Source organism: Pseudorasbora parva, chromosome 21 (genome assembly GCF_024679245.1).
Source record: "Pseudorasbora parva isolate DD20220531a chromosome 21, ASM2467924v1, whole genome shotgun sequence".
Taxonomy (NCBI): domain Eukaryota; kingdom Metazoa; phylum Chordata; class Actinopteri; order Cypriniformes; family Gobionidae; genus Pseudorasbora; species Pseudorasbora parva.
The window spans coordinates 10,544,773-10,568,865 of NC_090192.1; the positions used below are offsets into that span (position 1 = coordinate 10,544,773).

The 24,093-nt window shown below is 37.1% G+C and overlaps 1 protein-coding gene across 1 annotated transcript; it reads right to left on the bottom strand.

The window, feature by feature from the left end:
• Positions 1-24,093, bottom strand: pth3r (parathyroid hormone 3 receptor). Its single transcript, XM_067429792.1, has 13 exons — positions 24,028-24,093; positions 14,048-14,153; positions 13,352-13,462; positions 10,577-10,698; positions 9,924-10,018; positions 7,771-7,924; positions 7,533-7,686; positions 7,350-7,410; positions 4,954-5,020; positions 4,668-4,762; positions 3,872-4,013; positions 3,305-3,346; positions 1-438 (listed from the first exon to the last, which is right to left on the bottom strand). The coding sequence occupies exons 1-13, from the start codon at positions 24,091-24,093 to the stop codon at positions 1-3; spliced, it is 1,653 nt and encodes a 550-aa protein (XP_067285893.1).

A 24,093-nucleotide genomic window follows, 5' to 3' on the forward strand; every position in this document is an offset into this window, starting at 1 on the left:
TCAAAGCATTGTTTCCAGTTCTTTCCAAGACATGGAACCAGAATGTTCCTCATCTGCTACAAAACATGGCTCAAAATCATGCTCACGTTCCTCTCCATTCCTGCTGGTCTGCTTGGACAGAGACCCTTTCCCATCAGTCTGATTTAGAACCAGCTCATGCTGCTGCACTGCAAAAAACACAGTCTCTGTGTCATGAGGCGTGTAGCCAGGTAAGTTTCCTGAATGGTGGAGACGTGGTTGTCCTTTGCCCCCGATGGTCCCCAGCGGCAGGCCTTTAGTACCACTGACACTGAGACACACGCTCTGTGTGGTGGTGTGTGACATCATGCCTCCATAGTAGCCACTCCCACATCCCGCACTGCTGTTGACACGAGCCTTCTGCTTCAGGTCTAATGCAAGACTGCGCCTCAGCCATGCCTTCTTAACCTCTGCCTGCACCTGTTGGTGATGGCATGACAGAGAGATATGAAAAGTGAGAAAAAAATGGGCTTAGAGAATGTTTACAAATAGGCTCTGACACACAAATTTAAAAGGTGATGTGTGTAATAATTTATTCAATGTTAAAGTGCCCTTATTATGCTTTTGCGGAGATTACCTTTTGTGTTAATACAGTAGTTTGTAAATGTAAAATGTCTGCAAAGTTTTAAAAGATCAAAGTGCACAATAAATGGAGCATGATAAATGGATAAATTCCTGTCTTACTGCACAAACCTAGATTTGTTAAAAAAAATAAAAATAATAATCATTGTGCATAATGCCAACAAATGAACTTAACTGGCCCAGAAACAACACTGTTGTAGCTGAGGCTTGTAAGTGCTTGGTTCATTTGTCGACATGTTTTCTGTGCTGCAAAAGCAATCCATGCTCTTCCAGACAAGGACGAATTGAACTTGAATTAATAATGTAAAACTGACATCATTGTTACTGTTTGTATCACTGTGTATCAAGTGCTGAGGAAGCCTGGAGCTGAAATTCAGATGGGAGTTCAGATATGATATGAGAAATTCTGGAAGTTCACATATGATAATGGTCAAACACAGTCTGCTGTAAGCGATATATCACAACCCACAGGGCCATCTGACCAATCAAAGCAGTGAAGGCTCTCAGAAAGAAGCAATTTAGAAAGACCGGATCATTTATCGAACTGTTTCACTGACACTGTGAGAAAAGAGATAATGCTACAATGTATATTATGAGGAAGTTAAAGTGTTTTTTGATCTGGGTGCATGTAAACTTATTGTAAGAGACCTCCAACACAAAATCATGAGTTTATAAAATATCATTTTTGGGGCACTTTTAAATCCCAATTTACATAAATAGTTTAACCAAAGATTAGATTTCTGTATTTATTCACCCTGATGCTGATTTTCACAGTTCTTTTGCCATGAAAGTTCATCCAGGAAGGTTTTTAAGCAACAGAAATGTCCAACAAATATAAATAAAGCTAATACAGTATATGCACTTGTAATGTACATCAAATTTTAAAGGAAGTGTATGCAAGATTGTGGCCAAAACTGGTACTGCAATCACTTTCAAATTAGAGCGGTGTATCCCCTGTCCCCCTCCCCCTGACTCGAGGTTGCCAGATTGGCTGCAGGATCAGCATGAATGTTTGCAGCTGCAGCTGTGGTGACTAGAGCAGATCTGGCAACCCGGATACAGAAAGACTACTGATTTCGTGATTGGTAGATAGGTGGAGGGCGGAGCTTCAGACCAAAATACCAACATGTCAACATCAACATCAGTTGAGGGCTGCAACAACAACTTTTAAATGACAATATCCTGGCTGGACTACTGTTGTCAGTGATATAAGTATTTGACATGATTTCTTAATGTCTATAGTGACATAGGGTCATTTTATGAACTAATAATGTAAATGAAAGTGTTAATTACCACAACGGATCAAAGCCATACATTTCAGCTTCCAGTTGTCTGCTTTAATTAATCATTAGCTAATGATTTATAAAGGTATCATTATGTTATGACTTACTTGTTGGGGAACATGACTATTAACTAATTCAAAATTCATTCAAAACCCATAACCACGATTATATATTACTTAATCAATTAGTTAATAGTCATGTGCCCCAACAAGTAAAGTTATAACATAATGATACCTTTATAAATCATTAGCTAATGATTAATTAAAGCAGACAACTGGAAGTTAAAATGCATGGCTTTGACCCGTTGTGGTAATTAACACGTTGATTTAAATTATTAGTTAATATAATATGTTTATTAAGGAATTAATACATAATGACATATTTAACTATGATTACTTAATCTATTAATCATGTATAATCTTCATTAGTTGCTGAAGCAGTAATCATTAATAAATGGCTTAGTTCACCATTAGTAATACATTAACTCATGATTATCTGTGCATTAGTTAGGCATGAATAAAGGATTAGTTCACCCGAATCATTGATCGATTCAATGATTCATAACCGTTTGAATCTTTATTTAAGGATTGAACACAAACAAGGAAGAGAAGACAATGCTGAATAAAGTTGTAGTTTTTGTTATTTTTGGACCAAAATGTATTTTCGATGCTTCAAGAGATTCTAATTAACCAACTGATGTCCCATATGGACTACTTTGATGATGTTTTTATTCCCTTTCTGGACATGGACAGTATAGTGTGCATACACTTAGATACACTCTCGGACTAAATATAAAATATCTTAAACTGTGTTCCGATGATGAACAGAGGTCTTACGGGCGTGGAACGACATTAGGGTGAGTTATTGATGACATCAATTTCATTTTTGGGTGAACTAACCCTTTAATGCAAATTAGTGCACCCGTTTAGTAAAGTGTTACCAAATACATTTCTTACATACAGTTCCTTTACAGTATATTTTAAATAAACTGTATTTAAATAACATATTAATTAAATAAAAGGCCACTTACTGTAAGTTTCATGACTGTTTCTTCTTTTACAAATAGTACTTAACAATTAAATGGTTTAGCCAACTTTAAAGTACATTTTAAATAATTGTTTTAATAATCTTTTATCATGCTTTAAGGGTGCACATTTTTCTGATGTGTAGTAGGCTAACCTACATGCAAAGAACAGTGATTCGATAGGGGTGAAGCATCGATTGAATGAGAGACAACTACTCTGACAACTACTCTTACAACTACTGTAAGTGTTTGTAACTTTTCTCATTTGATTGTTTGTTACTAAATTAGCTAAACCAAGGGTACAAGTTTGGGTATAGGACTGGACAACCAATGGCAGACATGGGTAGTGTTATGGAAACCTGTAACAATTACAATTACTAAAGTGTCAAAAACTCACCTCCCCATTGCAGAAGCAGTAAATAAATGCCACAAAGAAACCCTAAGGAAATAAAATTCATCATAAAGCAAAAGCACAATTTTTTTTTTCATGTATCCTAACCAGGAGCAATATGAAAAGTTCCAGCAACAAGTAATTTTTCTTTCCACGCTAAAAGCAGAAATGCTGTGTAACATGAAATAATCACAACCAATCAGCATATATTATGATTAATGTACAGCTGTGTGGAATAAAATTTAGAGGGTCTAATAATTTAAACCACTCAAGGCCACCAATTTTATCCGTTTATTATTTAACTGCAATGCCCAACTTTATCAGTGTGTGAGCTGCGCTGTTTCCACTATTACTGGAAGATTTTTTTTTCCACTTTATTGCATTGAAAATGGTGTCTGTTTACTCTAATCGCATACTGTAACCCATTTACAGACTATTCTATTTCCTGTTTTTTAAATAAAATATGTCATTCATATGTTCTTTATTTCAGATTTTAGGTTCAAAATTACCGTGGGCAAAACTCAACAGGTGAAAGAAGACCTGGATTTGGATTTTAAAAAACCTGGCACATACCTGTGAGGAGTTGAAGAGCATCTCATAATGCATCTGAATCTGCCACAGCAGACCTGTGACGTCAGTGTACGGAAGAGCCATAAACAGCATGTAATGAACTCCAAACAGCGGCATCAGCACCAGGGTTGACTTCAGCAGCTTCCTACAGGCCACAGCAAACCAATCACTACAAATGGTGTGTGTGTGTGTGTGTGTGTGTGTGTGTGTGTGTGTGTGTGTGTGTGTGTGTGTATGTGTGTGTGTGTGTGTGTGTGTGTGTGTGTGTGTGTGTGTGTGTGTGTGTGTGTGTGTGTGTGTGTGTGTGTGTGTGTGTGTGTGTGTGTGTGTGTGTGTGTGTCTTTTGAACATATGAGGACACAAATGTGTATCATGACATGGGTATGACACAGGTATTACATATTAGAGGGTGTAATATGAGGACATTGGCCATGTCCCCACTTTTCAAAATGCTTATTAATCATACAGGATGATTTTTCTTTAGAAACTTAAAATGCAGAATGTTTCCTGTGATGGGTAGGTATAGGGGCAGGGGCAGTGTAAGGGGAAAGAAAATAGTTTGTACAGTATAAAAACCATTACGCCTATGGAATTTCCCCATATGTCACAAAAACAAACGTGTGTGTGTGTGTGTGTGTGTGTGTGTGTGTGTGTGTGTGTGTGTGTGTGTGTGTGTGTGTGTGTGTGTGTGTGTGTGTGTGTGTGTGTGTGTGTGTGTGTGTGTGTGTGTGTGTGTGTGTGTGTGTGTGTGTGTGTGTGTGTGTGTGTGTGTGTGTGTAAAAGTTTAGTCATTTATAACCTGTACTGCTGTCTAGGGTCTAGTTTTCCTGTGTTTGTTTCCCACAACTTAGAGGCCAAAACCCTGATGATATTGAGGAAGAGGAAGAAGTTTACCTAGATGAAGAGTTATGAGGAACATAAGTGACAGATAGGTGTGCATTAAGACAAGTGTTTAAGTAACAAGTGTTTATAAAATATGGATGATATATTTTGTATTTTATAAAGTACAGCGTTTTGTTATTGCATATCACATTTAAATATTTTAATTATTAGTATAATTTATTGGAGAACAAAAAAAATCTTACAACAATGGCGGCCAGGATCGGTACTTGATAGATCCATTTCAGGTTCCCTGCGCTTATATCCCAGCACCTAGAAATGCAGAAATTCAACCTATTCACAATCATCTATTATTTTCCATTTTACTTGGTTGCAATATGAAATTAATCTTTTATTTAATATTTCAATCTGCAGCAGTCAGGTGGTACAAAAAAAAGCTCTGTAAGTTGTTTACGTTCATTATTATTGTAATGTTATGTGCTTTGAGACATGAGGTAATTTAATGCAGTCTGTCGTGATGCTTTGCAGACTCTGCTCAGCTGTGTGCATTAATGTGTTTTGGAGGAGGCGTGGCTTTGGAGACGCTCTGAATGGAGGGTGGGATCTTGTGCTTTCAAAGCTAGCTTGCTAATGCTAGCCTCCCTGAAATGTTTCCTATACCCTACCTTTAACTAGAGTAATTTTGTGATAACTGGTAATATTTTATAAGGGCTGCTGTGACAGGCGTAATGAGAGCCGTGAGAGAACGGTGTGAGGCCGGTAGCATGATTGCAAATGAGCGTTACCTGCATGTCACACCTGTCTCGTATCTCTCGCGGAGGAGCGACAGAGGCATAAAAGCTGGTGCGACGACAGAAGTATGAGAGAGGACCAGGCCTGGACTTTTAAGCTCTGTTCTGTTAATGTTTAATTATGTGTGAGCCAGTCGTCCATGAGGAGGCTGACATTTTTACCTTCAGTTTGTGTTTAGTTTTGACACAAGGTTTGAACGTTCGCCGGTTCCCTTCCCATAATAACAAACTTCTTTTACAGATGCATACACCATACTACGGTGTTACATTTTGCTGAAAGATTATGAAGTCATCCCTATGTTTTTTTTTTACTTAGGAATAACTTGCACTAAAAAGGTGTGTTTAATAATAATAACAAGCATGTGTTTTAGGAATTTTCATTCATCAATCAATCCATTGTCCAAACGGTGTCTTGGGGATGCTGGAACCTATGCCAAAATCTCAGGCCACAAACGGGACACACCCTGGACAAATGGCCAGTCCATCATAGGGCTCACACACATACACACATTTGCACTCTCATTCACACCTATGGACAATTTATTGTGGGATAATGTTCATTCAAGTTTATAGATAGTTCACCCCAAATGTTTTATTCTGTCTTCATCTACTTACCCACATGTCATTTCCGAACCCATAAGACTTTTGTTAATCTTCAAAACACAAATTACAATATTTTGAAAGAACCCTGAGAGGTTTCTGTCCCTGCATGGGAAGTCCAGGTAACAAAACTTCAAGAAGAAGTTCCAAAATGTATATACATGATTTGAGAGGTTTAATCCAAGTCTTTTGAAGAGATATATGATTTAACATAGGCTTTTATTTATATCTTAACAATGATAGACACACATACAAAGAGCTTGTCACATACTGTAAACGAGGAAGCTCAAACGTGTGTGTAATGCACAAGATCCAATTAGGTTTATTCTAACATGTGACGTACACACAAGCTTCCACCTAGTCCCAGACTAAAATGCATGTTTGATCTGATTTTACTGAAAGCAACTTGCTGACATATCTGAAATTATATCACTGCCCTTGTTTTGTCTCAAGATGCATATCAGTAATGTTTTTAAGGCAGGTTTATTATTGAACTAATGTCTAATTCTGGCTTAATATCCTGGCCGGTATGTGTGTTTATGTGAATACAAGATTAAATTAAATCTGCTCATCATATAAAGTGATTTAGATTAAACCACACAATTCATATGGATTAGTTTTGCAATGCCTTTCTGACCTTTTTAGATCAGGTTTTGTGACCTGGACTTTGAATGCAGGGAACAGAAACCTCTCAGGTTTCATTCAAAATATCTTAATTTGTATTTCTGAGGTTAAAGTCTTATGGGTTTGGAATGACAAGAAGGTGAGTATAGTTAATTTTTTGAAGAACTATCCCCTTAAGAAACCATGTTAAAGGGATGAACATGAAGAAAAACAAAAACATTAACTTTATTGCTTGATCGCACCATAAATCATAAATGTTGAATTTACAGGTTCAGCCAGAAACCATTTTTTTTTTTAGAAAGGGTGTTATCATGTCTGGAATTTGCTGAAAACCATGCGACAGATACAAGGCCTTTTGGTAGAAAATGTTTTGGTCTGATGGGCCCTATTTGGCCTAAAAGCAAGGTGCTATGTTTGCCAAACAAAGCTCAACACCCAGGTGATCATCCATCCAGCCACCCATCCATTCTCCAAACCATTTGTTCTATATAGGGTCATGGGAAGGACGTAGCCTGTCCTAGTATCTCATGCCAAAGTCAAGGAACAGGTGATCATATGGAATTTATTCCAAGATGTTAACATTTACCAGAAACTTCGTACAAAAACAAATGCACGAATAAACCTACTGTGTGTCTGCCAGAGACACTCGGGCACTGACCCATATGGATACAAACACTGCAGGTATCCCTATGAAAGAAAAAGCAAGATAGAACAAAACAAAATGTAAATGGAAAAAACTATCTACAAATTAATGGATTGCCTGACAAATATTTCCAGCAGTTGCTATCTTCAATACAAAAGTGACTCACCCCAGCCTATGATTGTTAAAGCCCACAGACAGTTCTTATCAGACAGGAAGGCCATGAAGATCAGACTATGCAAGTACAGACCCTCCACCAGTATCCAATAATGATTGGTAGCCAAGAGATACAAGAAGAGGGTCACAGCAACCTTGCAGCCCACCTGATAAACATAGACCAATAAAACTGATGTTGGGCTTTGAAGCATTAATTATGTATTCATGTGCAAATGTGTTTATGCGAGTACCATATAGGATCTTTGTCCAGCTGCTCCATCCTCTAGTTTACCGTCATCTGTGACGGTGTAAAGAACGCCATCTTTCACAAATATACTGATTGCTCTGCATATGAATGAGGTGAAGAGGTGGATGTGGATGTAGTTACGGGTGCAATGTAGACGCCTGGAGGAAAAAAGAAACACAGAAAAGAAAAGAATCTTGACTTTGAACTTTGCTCATAGATCACATTACAATGCATCTGGATTACTTTAATATGTACGACACATATACAGTAAAGTATTCAGACCCCCTTAAATTTTACACTCTTTGTCATATTGCAGCCATTTACTAAAATAATTTAAGTTAACACAGAATTGTTGACATTTTTGCAGATTTATTAAAAAGAAAAACTGAAATATCACTTGGTCCTAAGTATTCAGACCCTTTGCTGTGAAACTCATATATTTAACTCAGGTGCTGTCCGTTTCTTCTGATCATCCATGAGATTGTTCTACACCTTCATTTGAGTCCTGCTGTGTTTGATTATACTGATTGGACTTGATTGGGGAAGTCACACACCTGTCTATATAAGACCGTACAGCTCACAGTGCATGGTCAAAGGAACTGCCTGAAGAGCTCAAAGACATTTGTGGCAAGGCACAGATCTGGCCAAGGTTACAAAAAAATTCTGCTGCACTTAAGGTTTCTAAGAGCACTGTGGCCTCCATAATTTGACGTTTGGGATGACCAGAAGAGCTGGCCGTCCTTCCTAGAGCTGCAAAAAAGAGCTATCGGGGGAGAAGAGCTTTGGTGAGAGAGGTAAAGAAGAACCCAAAGATCACTCTGGCTGAGCTTCAGAGATGGAGTCGGGAGATGGGAGAAAGTTGTAGAAAGTCAACCATCACTGCAGCCCTCCACCAATCGGGGCTTTATGGAAGATTGAAGCCTCTCCTCAGTGCAAGACACATGAAAGCCTGCATGAAGTTTGCTAAAAAACAGCTGAAGGATTTCAAGATGGTATGAAATAAGATTCTCTGGTTTGATAAGACAAAGATATTCATTTTTGGCCCTAATTCTAAGCGGTATGTGTGGAGAAAACAAGTCACTGCTCACCTGTTCAATACAGTCCCAACAGTGAAGCATGGTGGTAGCAGCATCATGCTGTGGGGGTGTTTTTCAGCTGCAGGGACAGTATGACTGGTTACAATTGAGGGAAAGATGTATGCGGCCAAGTACAGGGATATCCTGGACGAAAAGAGTCTCAAGAGTGCTCAAGACCTCAGACTGGGCCAAAGGATTACCTTCCAAAAAGACAATGACCCAAAGCACACAGCTAAAATAATGAAGGAGTGGCTTCACAACAACTCAGTGACTGTTCTTGAATGGCCCAGCCAGAGCCCTGACTTAAACCCAATTGAGCATCTCTGGAGAGACCTGAAAATGGCTATCCACCAACGTTTACCATCCAACCTGACAGAACTGGAGATGATCTGCAAGGAGCAATGGCAGAGGATCCCCAAATCTAGATGTGAAAAACTTGTTGCATCTTTCCCAAAAAAGACTCACGGCTGTATTAGATCAAAAGGGTGCTTCTACTAAATACTGAGCAAAGGGTCTGAATACTTAGGACCATGTGATATTTCAGTAATTCTTTTTTAATAAATCTGCAAAAATGTCTACATTCTACTGTCAATATGGTGTGCTGTGTGTACATTAATGAGTTTAGCAAATGGCTGCAATATAACAAAGAGTGAAACATTTAAGGGAGTCTACTTATCGTACCCATGTATATATACATATATTCTATTCTATTCTATTCTATTCTATTCTATTCTATTCTATTCTATTCTATTCTATTCTATTCTATTCTATTCTATTCTATTCTATTCTATTCTATTCTATTCTATTCCCTTCTCTCTTCCTCGTAGAGCAGAGGACCTGCTGACTGTCTAATCAGATCATGGCAAAGATATCTCGGCTAGTGAACATAAGTCTGTATGTACACATGGCTATCACATGGATGTAGATAGGCATCAAGGCACCACACACACATGAACATGAATCAGACACTGTCTGAGGGGACACGGTTTGTAAAGTATTTACTGTCTCGGATAAACTCATTGCTACTCTTTTAATTCAAAACATGACATTTGTCTTGTTGAAATGTCCATTTTGCACTTACTTGAAATAGCAAAGGATAAAGACAGCCACCAGTAACGCTGCCAGTGATATGGAGTATCCAATAGTGTACATGAGGTAAAGACGCTCAAAGACTTCCTAAATAAACACAGCAAAATAGTACACAATAGTATAGACATTATTTCACTATATGTTCCTGTTTAGACCTTTAGACAAAAAAAATCACCAATCTAAATAGCCTACATTTGCTGTGTTAATATGTGGATGTTTCTGCATTGTTGCTATTGGTGGTTAGTTACTGACCCATGTAAAATAAATCCATGTCTAAGTCTCAATGATATTCTCGTCTATAGATAGTTGGTTCAGGTCTTTTCTTCAACTGAATATATATATATATATATATATATATATATATATATATATATATATATATATATATATATATATATATATATATATATATATATATATATATATATATATATATATATATATATTATTATTATTATTATTATTATTATTTTCACCCAATTTGCTAATCTGCGAGGTGAAAAAAGTCTAATCATTCAGAAAATGGCAGTCTCTGAAGTTTAATACTTACAGTTAGGGATTTCTTCTCTAAGTATGCGTAATAGTAATGCATGCCACCACAAATATGCATTATAGCTGCCTAGGAGTTATGAAAAATGCACACACCTCCTGATTGCTGTGGTTAGTGTGCAGGTAAGTGGTGCATTCTGAGTAGTTGGCCCATGTCCGATTTATAGTGGATACCTGCTCCCAGTTACCGGATTCATCACAGTGGCGATATGCATGCCCTAAAATACATTTAAAACAGACAAGCTTAATTCCTAAGCAGCACATAAATAGGTAAACCAAAAAGTATGAACCTCTGAGAGTATTTCATCATACAACTATTTTGCATACTCTTACAAAAAATAGGTCTATTCGATTATTGCCATTAGTATACTTCTTTTAAACTAAGAAAGTAAGAGAGTAGCTATACTTTCAGCCAACTTTTTATGTATCATATACTGTATATAGTTAAGAAAAATTATACATAAGCGTACTTGGCTTATACTGAAAAGTCAAAGGATATTTGGTCTAAGAAAAGTATTCTAAGTATACTTGGTGTGTAGTTGTGCTTACTCATTTTTTTGATACCATAGCCTATTAAATGGCTTCTTCGAAGTAATACTCCAGCATACATTTTATATACAGTGCCATCTGATAAACTTACACATTCAAGTTTATAGTAAAAGTCAGTTTTCCGCTGGAATATTAATCCACAGCAAAAATTCAATGCAAGAAATTTTTGAATTTAACTTCAAGTCTACTTAAGAGTACAGTTAAAAGATTATTTAAAGTATAAAAAATACCTAAATAGGAGTAGTATACAAGTAGTTTTACCAAGTAGTATACTTAGTGCAAAAAATAATTTATAAGTAGTCAACTATAAGTACAACTCAATTTCCAGAAACGTTTGGGCATTTTGTAAAGTGCAGTAAAATCAAAAATCTGTGATTTGATCATTCTCTTGAACCTCAAAAGTTTTCACTCACTAAATCAATTGTATTTTGTAAATATAAACAACAATGATTTTGATGGCTTCACACTCCCCAAAAAAATGGGACAGAGGCAAAATAAAAGTAAAAAGATTATAGGATATTTTAAAATCTTTTTACTTTTATTTTGTGTTAACAGTTTAGAAACAGTCCACAATAAGTAGGTAAATTGGTAAAAGGTGAGCATATCATCATTGGGTATAATACCATCCACCAAAGACTCAGTATTTGCAAGCAAAGATGGGTCATGTTGGCTCATCACTCTGTGCCCAGATAGTCAAACAATTCAAAAATCACATTTCTCAATTCAAGATTGAAAGGTATTTAGGTCTTTCACCATCTACCATACATAATATTTTGAAAAGATTCAGGGAATCCAGAGAAATCTCAGTCTGTGTAGGGCAAGGCAGGAAAGGAAACCTCTCTTGAATCTGCGTGACCTTTGAACCCTCAGATGGCATTGCATGAGAAACATCATGCTACTGTGTGAAAAACAGCCACGTGGGCTTGGGAATACTTTGGAAAACCCTGTCACTTAACACAGTCTGGAAAATGGATATCAAGTTCTCAGTCCCAAAGACGAAAGGCACCATCCAGACTTTCATCACAGACAGGTACAAAAGCAAATATCTGTCATGGTATGGGGGATGCATCAGTTGCCTGCAGTCCAGATCATTCTGAGACAAGAGCAACAATTCCACTTGCAGAACTCCAACAACTAGTATCCTCAATTCACAAACATTTACAAAGTGTAATTAAATGGAAAGGTAATGTAACAGTGGTAAACATGCCTCTGTCCCAACTTTTGTGGTGTGTTGCAGCCATCAAAATAAAAATTGTTTATGTTTAGAAAATACAATTAACTTAAGTGAAAATCTTTTCATTATAATTTTTTCAGTTAAATAAGGTTTTAAAACTTTTATTGAAATGGGCTTTTAGGTTAAGTTTCAAGCATACTTCCATATAAAAACTAAACATTTAAACTAGACTATATTAAACAAGACATTTTCTGAGAGTTAAAAAGTGGGCTAGAAGTATAGCTATCAAACTAACAGTATACCTATAAGTGTACTGTTCACAGTATAGCTGCAATACAAAAGAAAAGCGAACTAGTTGTGTACTCAAAGTTTACATAAGGGTATGTTTTTATAAACTAAATGTGAGCCTGTTTAGCCCTAGAAGTATTGGAATTTTACAAGTATACTACGGCACATTGATTTTAGTATGTACCAACAACTTGGGAAATATAATTTAAATTTACTGAAGATTAATGAATTAAATTAATTTGAAAATATGTTTTACTTGTAAGAGTATGTACATTTTCAGTGTTAAAATAATTCCTCCTCCTCCAAAGTTCTGTGCGTGATCTACTTACGACACACAAATTAAAGAACACAGACACAGGCCAACTCAGCTCATCAGTTAGCGGCTGGTTTAAGATGCGTTAAATAATGGCAAAAAAACAGTAAAATGATGAGCCCAAACCTTAGTAAATAAACTTGCATAAATACTCTCCTCCTATACATTTTGCATCTGAAAGGGAAAATCCTACAATTGCAATAAGGTCCACCCTGTCCACACATTTTCAGTGCTAGTTTTTCACTGCGTGTCGTAGGTAAATCCCAACAGAAGTTTTTTTAATGGGTTGGAGCAAACTGTTAGTAAATCTGGCCCTTGGTGTAAAAGGACTTTTACCAAAAAAACAACAACCTGTTAAAAACTAGCAAGCCTAGCCTGGTCGAGAGGTAAAAGTAAAAGTGAAAAGCAAAAGTAACGCAACACTTACTTTCTATAAAGTAACTAAGTAAAGCAATTAGGTATGTTTTTGAGGAGTAACGCAATATTGTAATGCGTTACTTTCCCAACTCTGCTTAAATTTGATTTCGTTTAGGCTGTTTTAGCAGACCTCTGTGGTTGAAGTCGTAGATGTACTCAGGACACAGAACTGCAACCATCTGACTGGGTTTCCCTGCGGGCCAGCAAATGATCCCATCCCACTCAGGAAGACAGTAATCCTCTGACAATACACAAAAATATCAGATTCATATTTTTACACAAGTTTAATACTTCTATTTTTAACACAAAATATATGGAATCACATTACTCTTCAACAAAATGTTTGAAGGTGACAGGTCAAAATAATCTCTTCAATTTGATTCCTGAATCTTTTCTCATAACCAAACAGCAGTGGATCTATATTCATTCCACAGTTCTGGGTGTGTTCGTATCCAGATAAAGAGACTCATCACTATGAATAACAAAAGAATCTGAGCTCAAATCAATATGCCTTATCCTAATATCTTGCTATAAACAGGGCCCCAGTCTAATTTGATCCTGCTGTCTTCAGGAAATTGGATCTGTAGGGTTAGGAAGATACATGCCTTTGATTGCTTCAGTAGCTGTTAGTTTGTCACAGCTATTTTTGTTAGCTTTATATTATGCCAAATTACAAATTTAATTGATAAGGTAGATATTTTTTTCCTGTTTTATCATTCACCTGGTGAAAGTCCTTAATTTGAGGTGTCAAAGATTAATAGGGGTGGTACTAACAATTAAGACCTTGTACAACAGCCATATACTCACAAAAATTATATTATAATACCTCTGACCACATCTAACTGCGCACGGATGTTTCTCTCACACCTCGCACGTGCACCAATCAGAAGAAAGATCTGTTCATCTCTGGTGAGGACATCATCAGAATCAATCTGTAACGACAGAGAAACAGCACAGCATCATCATTAGAGTTGTAGTTTTTTTTTTTTTTTTCAATGTCTAAATTTTCTAGATAAAATTACTTTTATTAAAAAAAACAAAGGTTGCTTCCTGAACTTTCAGCAAATTGTACGGCATGGTGTGATTTTAATTAGCCTACAACTAATCTTTTTCTTTTAGTTATTCCTAGTTAAAAATAACTGCTTAACTGATTGAATTGACATTGCTTGCAGATAAAAGGCTACTTAAGTGTGATTAAAGAGAGTTTCTTAACAATTAAAGGGATACTTCACCGCTTTTTCATATTAAACTGTTATTCCCTTAACTAAAACGAGTTGATACATACCTCTCTCGCCTGAGCGCGTGCACTTAATCGCTCTGACGCGCGGTGACGATCTGATAGCATTTAGCTTAGCCCACTAAGCCCAGTTCATTCACTATGGTACCGAACTGAGATCAAGTTAAAAGCAACCAAACACCTCCACGTTTTCCCTATTTAAATACAGTTACACGAATAGTTGAACGACCTATGGTGACATAAAAATAAAATGTGGCGCTTTTCTAAGCGGTTTAAAAAAGAGAACTATAAGTGGAATAGCACTTCTGAGAGTACTTCGACTCGGCGCAGTAAAAAGTCTCGTTCTGAAACATCCTCCCTCAAATCTCGACGTGAGGGAGGATGTTTCAGCCGGGACTTTTTACTGCGCCGAGTCGAAGTGGTCCCGTTAAAAATCCTCTTTATATTAATAATGTCAAATAAAGAAATACACTTATTTTGATCTATTGACTAACATACTTAAGCACATAAAGCACTTGGTGATAATTTGTAGTTATTTGATATTACATTTAAAGTAAATATGTTAAATGTTGTCTCTTTTTCATTGCAAATGTGAAATAGAAATTACATTAAATTATATTTTAGTTGACCATAAATGCTTGTCAGTACATTTGACCGAGTTTCAGTTGTGGTAACTTTTCCACTAGGACCAACAATTTTGTCCCTAAGACACTTTTCTTTAGAGTTTACATGTATTGATATACAATTTGTAGTATTTGCTTATAATTTTAGTTGTTTTTTTCCTCTCTGTCTTATTGCTCATTGTTTAGTAGTCATCTGTAACGGAAGACGCAGTACTACATTGGCCTACTTAACCCAGATCAGCATTGTTGGGGGTGAAAACATATCAATAAAGAAAGTCAATGTTTACTACAAATGTTTTACTATTCCATCTGCATTGCACAGGCATAACACGTCATATCACAAAAGACTGCCAAAAAATGTGCTTTTTTCTAAGCATATACTGTACACGTTGGTTTTTCATTTTCCACAATCTCAGCTGAAATCATTGACATATCACCCATTTATCACAGCATCTGGCACACCTTCTTTTAGGCTGATGTGCTGTCTCTCAATGTTGTGAAATATTTGCACTGCCCTGTGGTATGTGACGAGCTCTCTTCAACCTTCAGGATGAGAGAGCATATCCAACCTTACACACCCCACACCCATGGGCATCCCTCACCACCATCCCACATTATGAGCCCTGATCTCTGGGTCCTCACCTCTGGATAAACGCAGGACCATTTGTGCCCTGGATATATTCACAACCACCAATCAAAACTCACAAACCTAACATAAGACAAAGAAAGAAAGGAAGAAAGAAAGAAAGAAAGAAAGAAAGAAAGAAAGAAAGAAAGAAAGAAAGAAAGAAAGAAAGAAAGAAAGAAAGAAAGAAAGAAAGAAAGAAAGAAAGAAAGAAAGAAAGCTGAACATGATTCCCTCATAGACAATAGATCCATGTGATCGAAACAAAAATCATGTAAACATGTAAAACTAAATAGAACGAATGGTGTTCAGTTAACACAAATTATTCAAGCTTATATTCAAGCTAACTAAATAAAATTAAATAAAACATAAAAACGTCTATGTTTTGGTACTCTTATTTTGTCGTCTGTGTTCCTAGTTTTTTTGCTTAGTTCCTGCCTACTTTAATGATCTAGTTTCCTAGTGTTCTTGTTTGATACCATAGCACACAATTGTTTTTCTACTTGCCCTTTCACTCATTTTGCTTCTGTATATTTCCCTTTAGTTTTGTTTTGCGCCTACATGGTTTTTCCTATGTGCATTGCTTGTTTTATTGTTGTAAATAAACAATAAAGAGTTTCCCTCTCACAAGATGTCCGTCCCCTGGAAGACTGCGATGGCGGAGTTACTCAAGCTCAGCCAACTGGTGTTGTAGGGCACCAGTTGATGGTCAACAGAGGATCACCATCGATGGACAGGCATATTAGCACATGGTCCACCCTTTCCTCACGTCTTCACAAAAGGTGCCCTTGACCCTCTCAGGTAAGTGGGTATTTGCATACTCAACTACCTTGACAACTGATTCTAGCTTACTCGTGAGAGCCCTTATGCGAACACAGGGACCTGTTCCTCAGGTATCCAGCCCAATTGGGACTTCGGGTCAACTGGTAGAACAGCAATTTCCATGCAGAGCATCTCTTTTCTTTGTGTGGAATTGCACTTGGTCTTGATGACAGTACGCCCCTTAGGGATTGTGCACAATCAATGCTAAAATGCTTGAGATCACTGCACTTTTCAAGCACTGCATATGGCTTGCTTAGCCACGGTCACACAACTGGAGTTGATGCATATGAGACCACTTCACTGCTGACTTCAGACTCAAATCCCAAGATGGTGCCACGGGACATCACACCGTTCTGTCATCGCACTTTCATCCCTTGGTCAGACCGCACGTTTCTACGGGCAAGTGTTGCCCTAGATTAGAACGAGTTCCTGAGTTATGTCTGCTAATTCAGGGCAAGCATGTGATAGTCCGCACTAACAACACTGTGGCAGTGGTGTAAATAGTTGCATGTTACAACTCACCCATCTCCCCCTTTAAAGTCAGCAGCGACTGAAGTCCCTGCGAGCCATTCACATTCTGTGAATCCTCAATCACACAGCAGATTTGCTGTGTGTCACGCTCCGAGAGTCACACTCCAAGGATAGTGGAGACTCCTCTCCCAGGTGGTCCAACTGATTTGGAGTCAATTCAGCAATGCTTAGTGTACCCTGTTTGCCTCCCAGGAATCCTCCCATTGTGCTTATTCCCTGACCCAGGCACCCTTGACACAGACACAGTTCATAGCTGGCCCCTGGAACTCCTCAAGTATGTATTTCCCCCAGTGAACTGAACAGACACTGTGCAAGATCAGGGAGGAAGGAGAACAAGTTCCAATTTTTCCACCCCACTGATCCAACCAGACTTCTTTTTTCAGAGCCCAAGCTGATGACATCGGCCCCTTCCTGGCAAATTCGCCTGAGGAAGGACCTTCTGGCACCTGCTCCCAGACTCTCTGGACAGAATGAGGAAGAGTTCAGAGGTCTACCACCAGTCGTGGTAGACACTATCAAACATCCTAGAGCTGCCTCTAGCATTTGTCTGCTTCTTTCCTCAAAGTGTACATGGCTGCAATACGGAAGCATGACCTGATTTTCAGGTTCCTGAGAGGGGCAGACATTTTGAATCCTCCAAGCTTGGGATCTCTCCTTGGTCTTACAGGCCCTACAGAGGGTTCCTTTTAAGCCCTTGGAGTCAGTTGAGCTCAGTGCCCTCACCATGATGATGGCCCTTCTGACTGCACTCACCCCCCCCCCCCCCCCCCCATTAAGAGGATAGGGGACCTTGACACCTTTTTTCATCAGTGAAACAAGCCTAGAGTTTGGGCCAGCATGTTCTCACATGGTCCGGAGCTATGTGCTATGTCTATGTGCCAAAGTTTCCACTACTCACTCAGATTCACCACTCCCAGCAATTCACCTGCAATTAATTTGCAATTCACCACTTACGCGCACTCTGCACGTAAACCTGGACCATACAGAGAGCTTCAGAAGATCAGATCTTATCTTTGACAGCTTCAGAGGTCAGCAGAAGGGGAGGGCTGTCTCCAAATAGAAAATGGCCTACTGGATAGTGGATACATCCTAAGGTCTCTAAAATGTTCCTTTCCCGACATAAACAACAAGTGATATAATACATTTTGTGTACTAACCAAGCCACACTGGCCTGGTTCACCAGCAGCCATATCCCCCTGTAGCCCAAGACTGGTTTCCCACAGAAGTTAAGCAGGGCTGAACCTGGCCAGTACCTGGATGGGAGACCAACTGGGAAAACCAGGTAGCTGCTGGTAGAGGTATTAGTGAGGCCAGCAGGGGTGCTCACCCTGTGGTCTGTGTGGGTCCTAATGCCCCAGAATAAAGATGGGGACATAATACTTTCAAAGAGCACTGTCCTTCGGATGAGATGTTAAACTGAGGTCTTGACACTCTGTGGTCTTTAAAAATCCCAGGATGTCCTTTGATAAAGAGTAGGGGTGTAACCCCGGCATCTTGGCCAATTTTGCCCATTGGTCCCTGTCCATCATGGCCTCCTTATCATCCCCCTCTCCTGTTTTGCTTAATAACTCTGTCTCCTCTCCACCAATCAGCTGGTGTATGGTGGGCGTTCTGACGCAATATGGCTGCCGTCGCATCATCCAGTTGGATGCTCTACATTGGTGGTGGTTGAGGAGATCCCCCCCTTCTAAATGTAAAGCGCTTTGAGGACCCAGATAAAGCGCTATATAAATGTAACAAATTATTATTATTATAAATAAAATAAAAGAAGAGGCCTACAGCTGGACTGACCTCTCTCAATAGTAGAGGGTCCCCTTGATAGGTTACCCTGATGTTGGAAGGTTGCGAGACAGTGTAGCTTCATTTGTCATTTTGGCACATGAAATCCTGCTAGCAATCTGCACCCCCAACTCTTGTGACAGTTCAGGTTGTGGAAAGTATAGGGACTCCTGGTGGCTTTCATTCGACACAACATTGAAGTGCCTACTGAATGGTCGAGATGCCATGTCGGCTCCACAGGACAAACCTCAATGTGTAGAGCATGCTGGCCTCCTTTTATACCTGTATGTCCAGGAGAGTGGCCAGACATGCAAATTCTACATGCCAACTTCATTGGCCTTTTCTAAAAACAAAAGAAGTGTTTGAGGCATCCAAATGTGACCCCCTACTGTATCTCATTCGACACAACATCTTGTTTTCTCCATCAAGGAACAGAGGTTACAGTTGTAACCAATATGTTTTGATGTATAATACATGCTACTGGTTCATCTGTCTATATTTGATAAATTCTTTATGTATCTTAAAAAGCCTTGCCAGTAAAACATTTCATTAGTGTTTTACATGCGCACACTAAAAGCCTGTCAAACACACGTGATTACTGGACTGAAGTAGTCTTACTGTGCTAATACTGTCAAATACACACAAGGTTAACATATATAACCACAGTGGGTTATGTCTAAAGTGCAAGTAAAATCACGTGTGTCTGTATATGAGATGCGAGCAGATCTTAGATGTGCAGTCTAGTGACTGTGAAAACGTGTCTTTAAAGGGACAGTTCACCTCTAAAATGATATTAATAAAACAACAAAAGACAAAGAGAAAATCACTCACTGCTCTTGAATAAAGAGCACAAATAAATTCATAAAATAACTTTCTGTTCCTGTCAACTAAGAATAGAATAAAAAAGGAGCAAAAAAACAAACCGAAAACTGTAGTTAAAAACCAAGGTATGTATTGAACCGTGGACTAACTGTATTGTTGCATCCCTAGTTCACACCCTGTGCTGGTCTCACTGGCCATTCCCTCAGCTTGCCTGTCATCGTGCCTTGTCCCTGCCTATCGTTTGGACTTATCACCTCCTCTCCCTCAAGCTCCTGTCATGTCTGCTGTTTTGTCAAACGCATTAACACTCTTTTTGCATTTGAGTCCTCTCTCAGAGATCCTGACACACTAAGTACACTTTTAAAAATTGCGCCTTGTATTATGTCAAATGAAAGGTTTTGCGCAAAAGTACATTTTAAATCACTGTTTTAATAATCTTTAAAGTCATGCTTCAAAGATGCACTTATTTTGATTTGTTTACTAGCACTAAAACACATGTACAGTACTTGACTATGTTTAACTGTATTGTATTATCTGATATTACATTCAAAGTTGATATATTTTGAAATTTCAACTTCATCATTACAAATGTGCAATTACAAATATATTTAAATGCACGGAATACAGGTTTTAATTGAAATCACATTAAAGTATATTTTAATTGTTCTTACAGGCTTGCCAGTACATTCAGCAGTACACTTTAACCATATTTCAAAGACAATAGAAGTAATTATGAGCGCACATATAAAGTTGTACTTACGTGAGTCAAAATAAGCACTCTTAAGTTCAACTTAATTTAAATAATCATACATTTTTATTTCATTGCAAATATGCATTCAGTTTTTAAAAAAAGCACTCTTTTTATAACTATTCTAATGTGTACTTCTTTTTTTAACTCTTTTTTTACAAGGGTTGACACTTTTTGTTTCCTAAAATAGATATGTATTTTTAATTTTCTGATGAACAAAACTGGCCTGGCTGGTCTGAGTTTTTTTTAGCACATTGTTATGCGGTTTCATAGTCAAGGCTTAAGCCTATAGTCCTAACTAAAATGCATGTTTGAGCTGTTTTAACTAAAAGTTAAATCTTGCACTAACATATCTTAAAATATGTCAGTGCCACTGTTTTGTCTCAAGAGGCACATTTATAAAAGCTATATAATAAATAATTAAATATATTAATTATAATTGTAAAGCGGCAATTATGGGGCAGCAGTATCTAGGGCCGGCAGTGGCTCAGTGGTTCATGTAGATTGTCTACAAACCGGAAGGTTGGTGGTTCGATCCTCGGTTCCACCTGACCAAGTGTTGAAGTGTCCATGAGCAAGACACCTAACTCCAGCTGCTCCCAATGAGCTGGATGGCGCCTTACAAGGCAGACACCGCCATCGGTGTATGAATGGGTGCATGTGAGGCAAAATGTAAAGGGCTTTGAATGTCCATAGGGTCTGTTAAAAGCGCTATATAAATGCAGTCCATTTACCATAAAGCCAAATGTAATATAATATTGTGAACATGTATATTTGTATAAATTGTATTTAGTTTCTAATAGCATCACAAAATGTACTGTTTCTTCTCACTAATGAAATTGGATTGTACCTGTATTGGATACTTTAAGACACATAGAGTTTAAATCACAGCATTATATTTCACATTAGTCCATGGGGAGTAGGTAAAATTACAGTTAAATTCCTTACACTGAAACAGCAAGAGTCAATTGACCAACTGTCTCATTTCATTGTTGTTTTTCACCCTTGGAAAGCATAGGCATTAATGAATCATGTGCTCTAATGCCATTGATTCTTAATAATTGGTTTGTGTTATTGCCCAGTGCTCAAACACTTGTAAAGATATCATCTTGATAGATGATATCCAGAACACTGAACACATTTAATTCCAATTGCCTTCCCTAGCAAAGGTGAAATTAGAGGGATGGTTGTGCTCTTGATTAATCATGATTTTCAGGGTGTAAATTGCCCGTTTATCAAGTGTTCATCTCTCACTGACCGGCTCATTTTCTGCTTCATTGAGCATGTGCATGCATTGCCAGTAAGTCTTTCTGAGGTTGACAGCATAAACAAAGCGATACACTTTACTTTCCTCATTACCAAGAAATATAAGGCATGCACAAACTTGACCATACATCTCTTTACACCCAAGACAAATTTCTGAACAAAATTTCTTAAACAATTGAGCTTATGGTTTTAGTCTGCTGATAACAGTTTAAGCTAAAGATTACACTTGAGCAATACGGTCTCATCTGTTAACATTGGTTACTGCCTTAACTAATGTGAACTAATAATGAGCAATATATATTTTTACAGAATTTACTAACTATTGTTAATGTTAGCTAATAAAAATGTTCTTGTAAGTTCACAGTGCATCAACAAATACTAAAAGTTTACTAAAATACAAAAAATTACTAAAAGTTTTGCTTTTAATGTATTATAAAAATAGAAATTAACATTAAAAAGAGAAATGCTGTATAGAAATATTTTTCATTAATGTAGATTATTAATGTTAAAAAAAACCTTAAAGAAAAAAAAATAAAGAAAAAAAGAGTGAAGGGTGAAAGGGAAATGTTCTTTTTGTAGAGCAATTTCTACGCTTGGGAATCTCACACACACTGCCTGTCAGTGGTCATCCACACGGGCCACTCAAACCAAACAAATCTATAAGTGTGGCTGATGAAACATTGATCCAGCTGTATTATTGGGAAAAGCTGATCAACTGAAGATGATCATTTGGGTTCAACAGAAAACTAACCTGATGAATTCTAAATTGGATTCAACGCTGGATTAATAGTAAAAAAATCAGTTTACAATTTAGCCACATCCGAGATTGTTAGTGCTACAGATATATCTATATATAGTGATTTTAACAGTAAAATTGTATAGAAAAAAACGGTTCCTAACTGTAGTTAATGTAATTTTATTAATTTCATTAAATTAGTATAGTTTTATACTAATTTAATATTTAATATTAGTATAGTTTTTAGAAGTGAAAAATAACACGTCATTGTATAATTTGAAAAAAAAAAAAAAAAAAAAACTTACATTCCCAATTTCCTGCTTGACGCTTTACATTTCATGTATTTTCATTGAAATTACATTAAAGTATTTTTTTTAAATATATAATCAGTTCATTATGTTTTTATGTTACATCTAATGTTTTTAAATGAATGTTTATTTTATGTTAATGTTTAAATTACTTTAGTGTCCTGTGTTACCATGATGGTGTTTAGAAGGACACTGTGCATATTTTTATATATTAGTAGTATTTACTTCTTGTCTCTAAAATATGGTTACAGTGCAGTGATGAATGGACAAGCATTTATGCTATACTTAATTATTTTATTATTTTACATTTATTAATACATTATTATTATATTTAATTGTTATTTCAATTCAAACTTGTGTGTTGTTTATTTTAATTGCAGGATTATAATAATGAAGTTGCCATTTTGGACATTTAAATTGCATTAAACTTGAAATATCAAAATACACACTACAGTTAATATTATAATCAAGCACTTTATGTGCTTTAGTGTCCATTTTGCCATTCATCAATTTCAAATGTTAAAAGTGGTGTTAAAAAATCGTCAAAAGCACACTCACTTTATTATATCATCTGCAAATGCTGATTTGAATATACTTTTAAAATCTGAAGTTCACTACAAGTGTACACACACTTAACACAGCTTCTTTTTCACAAGGGAAAAACTAGACAAATGTGACCCTGGACCACAAACCAGTCATAAGGGTAATTTTTTTTAAATAAACAAGCTTTCCGTTGATGTATGGTTTGTTAGGATATGACAATATTTGGCCGAGAAAATCTGGAATTTGAAGGTGCAAAAAAATCTAAATATTAAGAAAATCGCCTTTAAAGTTGCCCAAATGAAGTCCTTAGCAATGCATTTTATATATATATACATTATGAAATGTACAAAATATCTTCTCGGAACATGATCTTTACCTAATATCCTAATGATTTTTTGGCATAAAAGAAAAAATTCTATCATTTTGATCCTTGAGGTATATTGTATGGGTCAAATATATTGTATAAAAACAAATATACCTATGCGAGTTATGACTGGTTTTGTGGTCCAGGGTCACAAATGTGGGTAGCAATACATTTTACAGTCTTGTTCTGCATGTACATACTTGTTAGTTATTATAATAACTGGGTGACTATACTAACCCCAAACCTACTCCTAAACCTAACCTTAATGTACCTTATATTGCCGTAAGTGCACGTTCTGTAAAATAAAGCTCAACACAAATGTGTACAAACTGGTAGATGTACCCACGATAGATGTATTAAAGTTTCTGTTATGAATAATGCAGGGAAGCCAGTCAAACTCACCAGAGCTCTGGCTTTCATCAGCACACTGCACAGCACAAAAGCCACGGCGACCTCCACTGACAACAT

What these genes read in the sequence shown, in the direction of transcription:
- pth3r (XM_067429792.1), bottom strand. Translation starts at nt 24,093, where the DNA reads ATGTTGTCAGTGGAGGTCGCCGTGGCTTTTGTGCTGTGCAGTGTGCTG. An exon ending in TTTAACAATCATAGGCTGGG is followed by an intron (nt 7,411 to 7,532) that starts GTGAGTCACTTT and finishes TTTCTTTCATAG; the next exon opens with GGATACCTGCAGTGTTTGTA. An exon ending in GTGTCTCTGGCAGACACACA is followed by an intron (nt 5,021 to 7,349) that starts GTAGGTTTATTC and finishes CTGCATTTCTAG; the next exon opens with GTGCTGGGATATAAGCGCAG.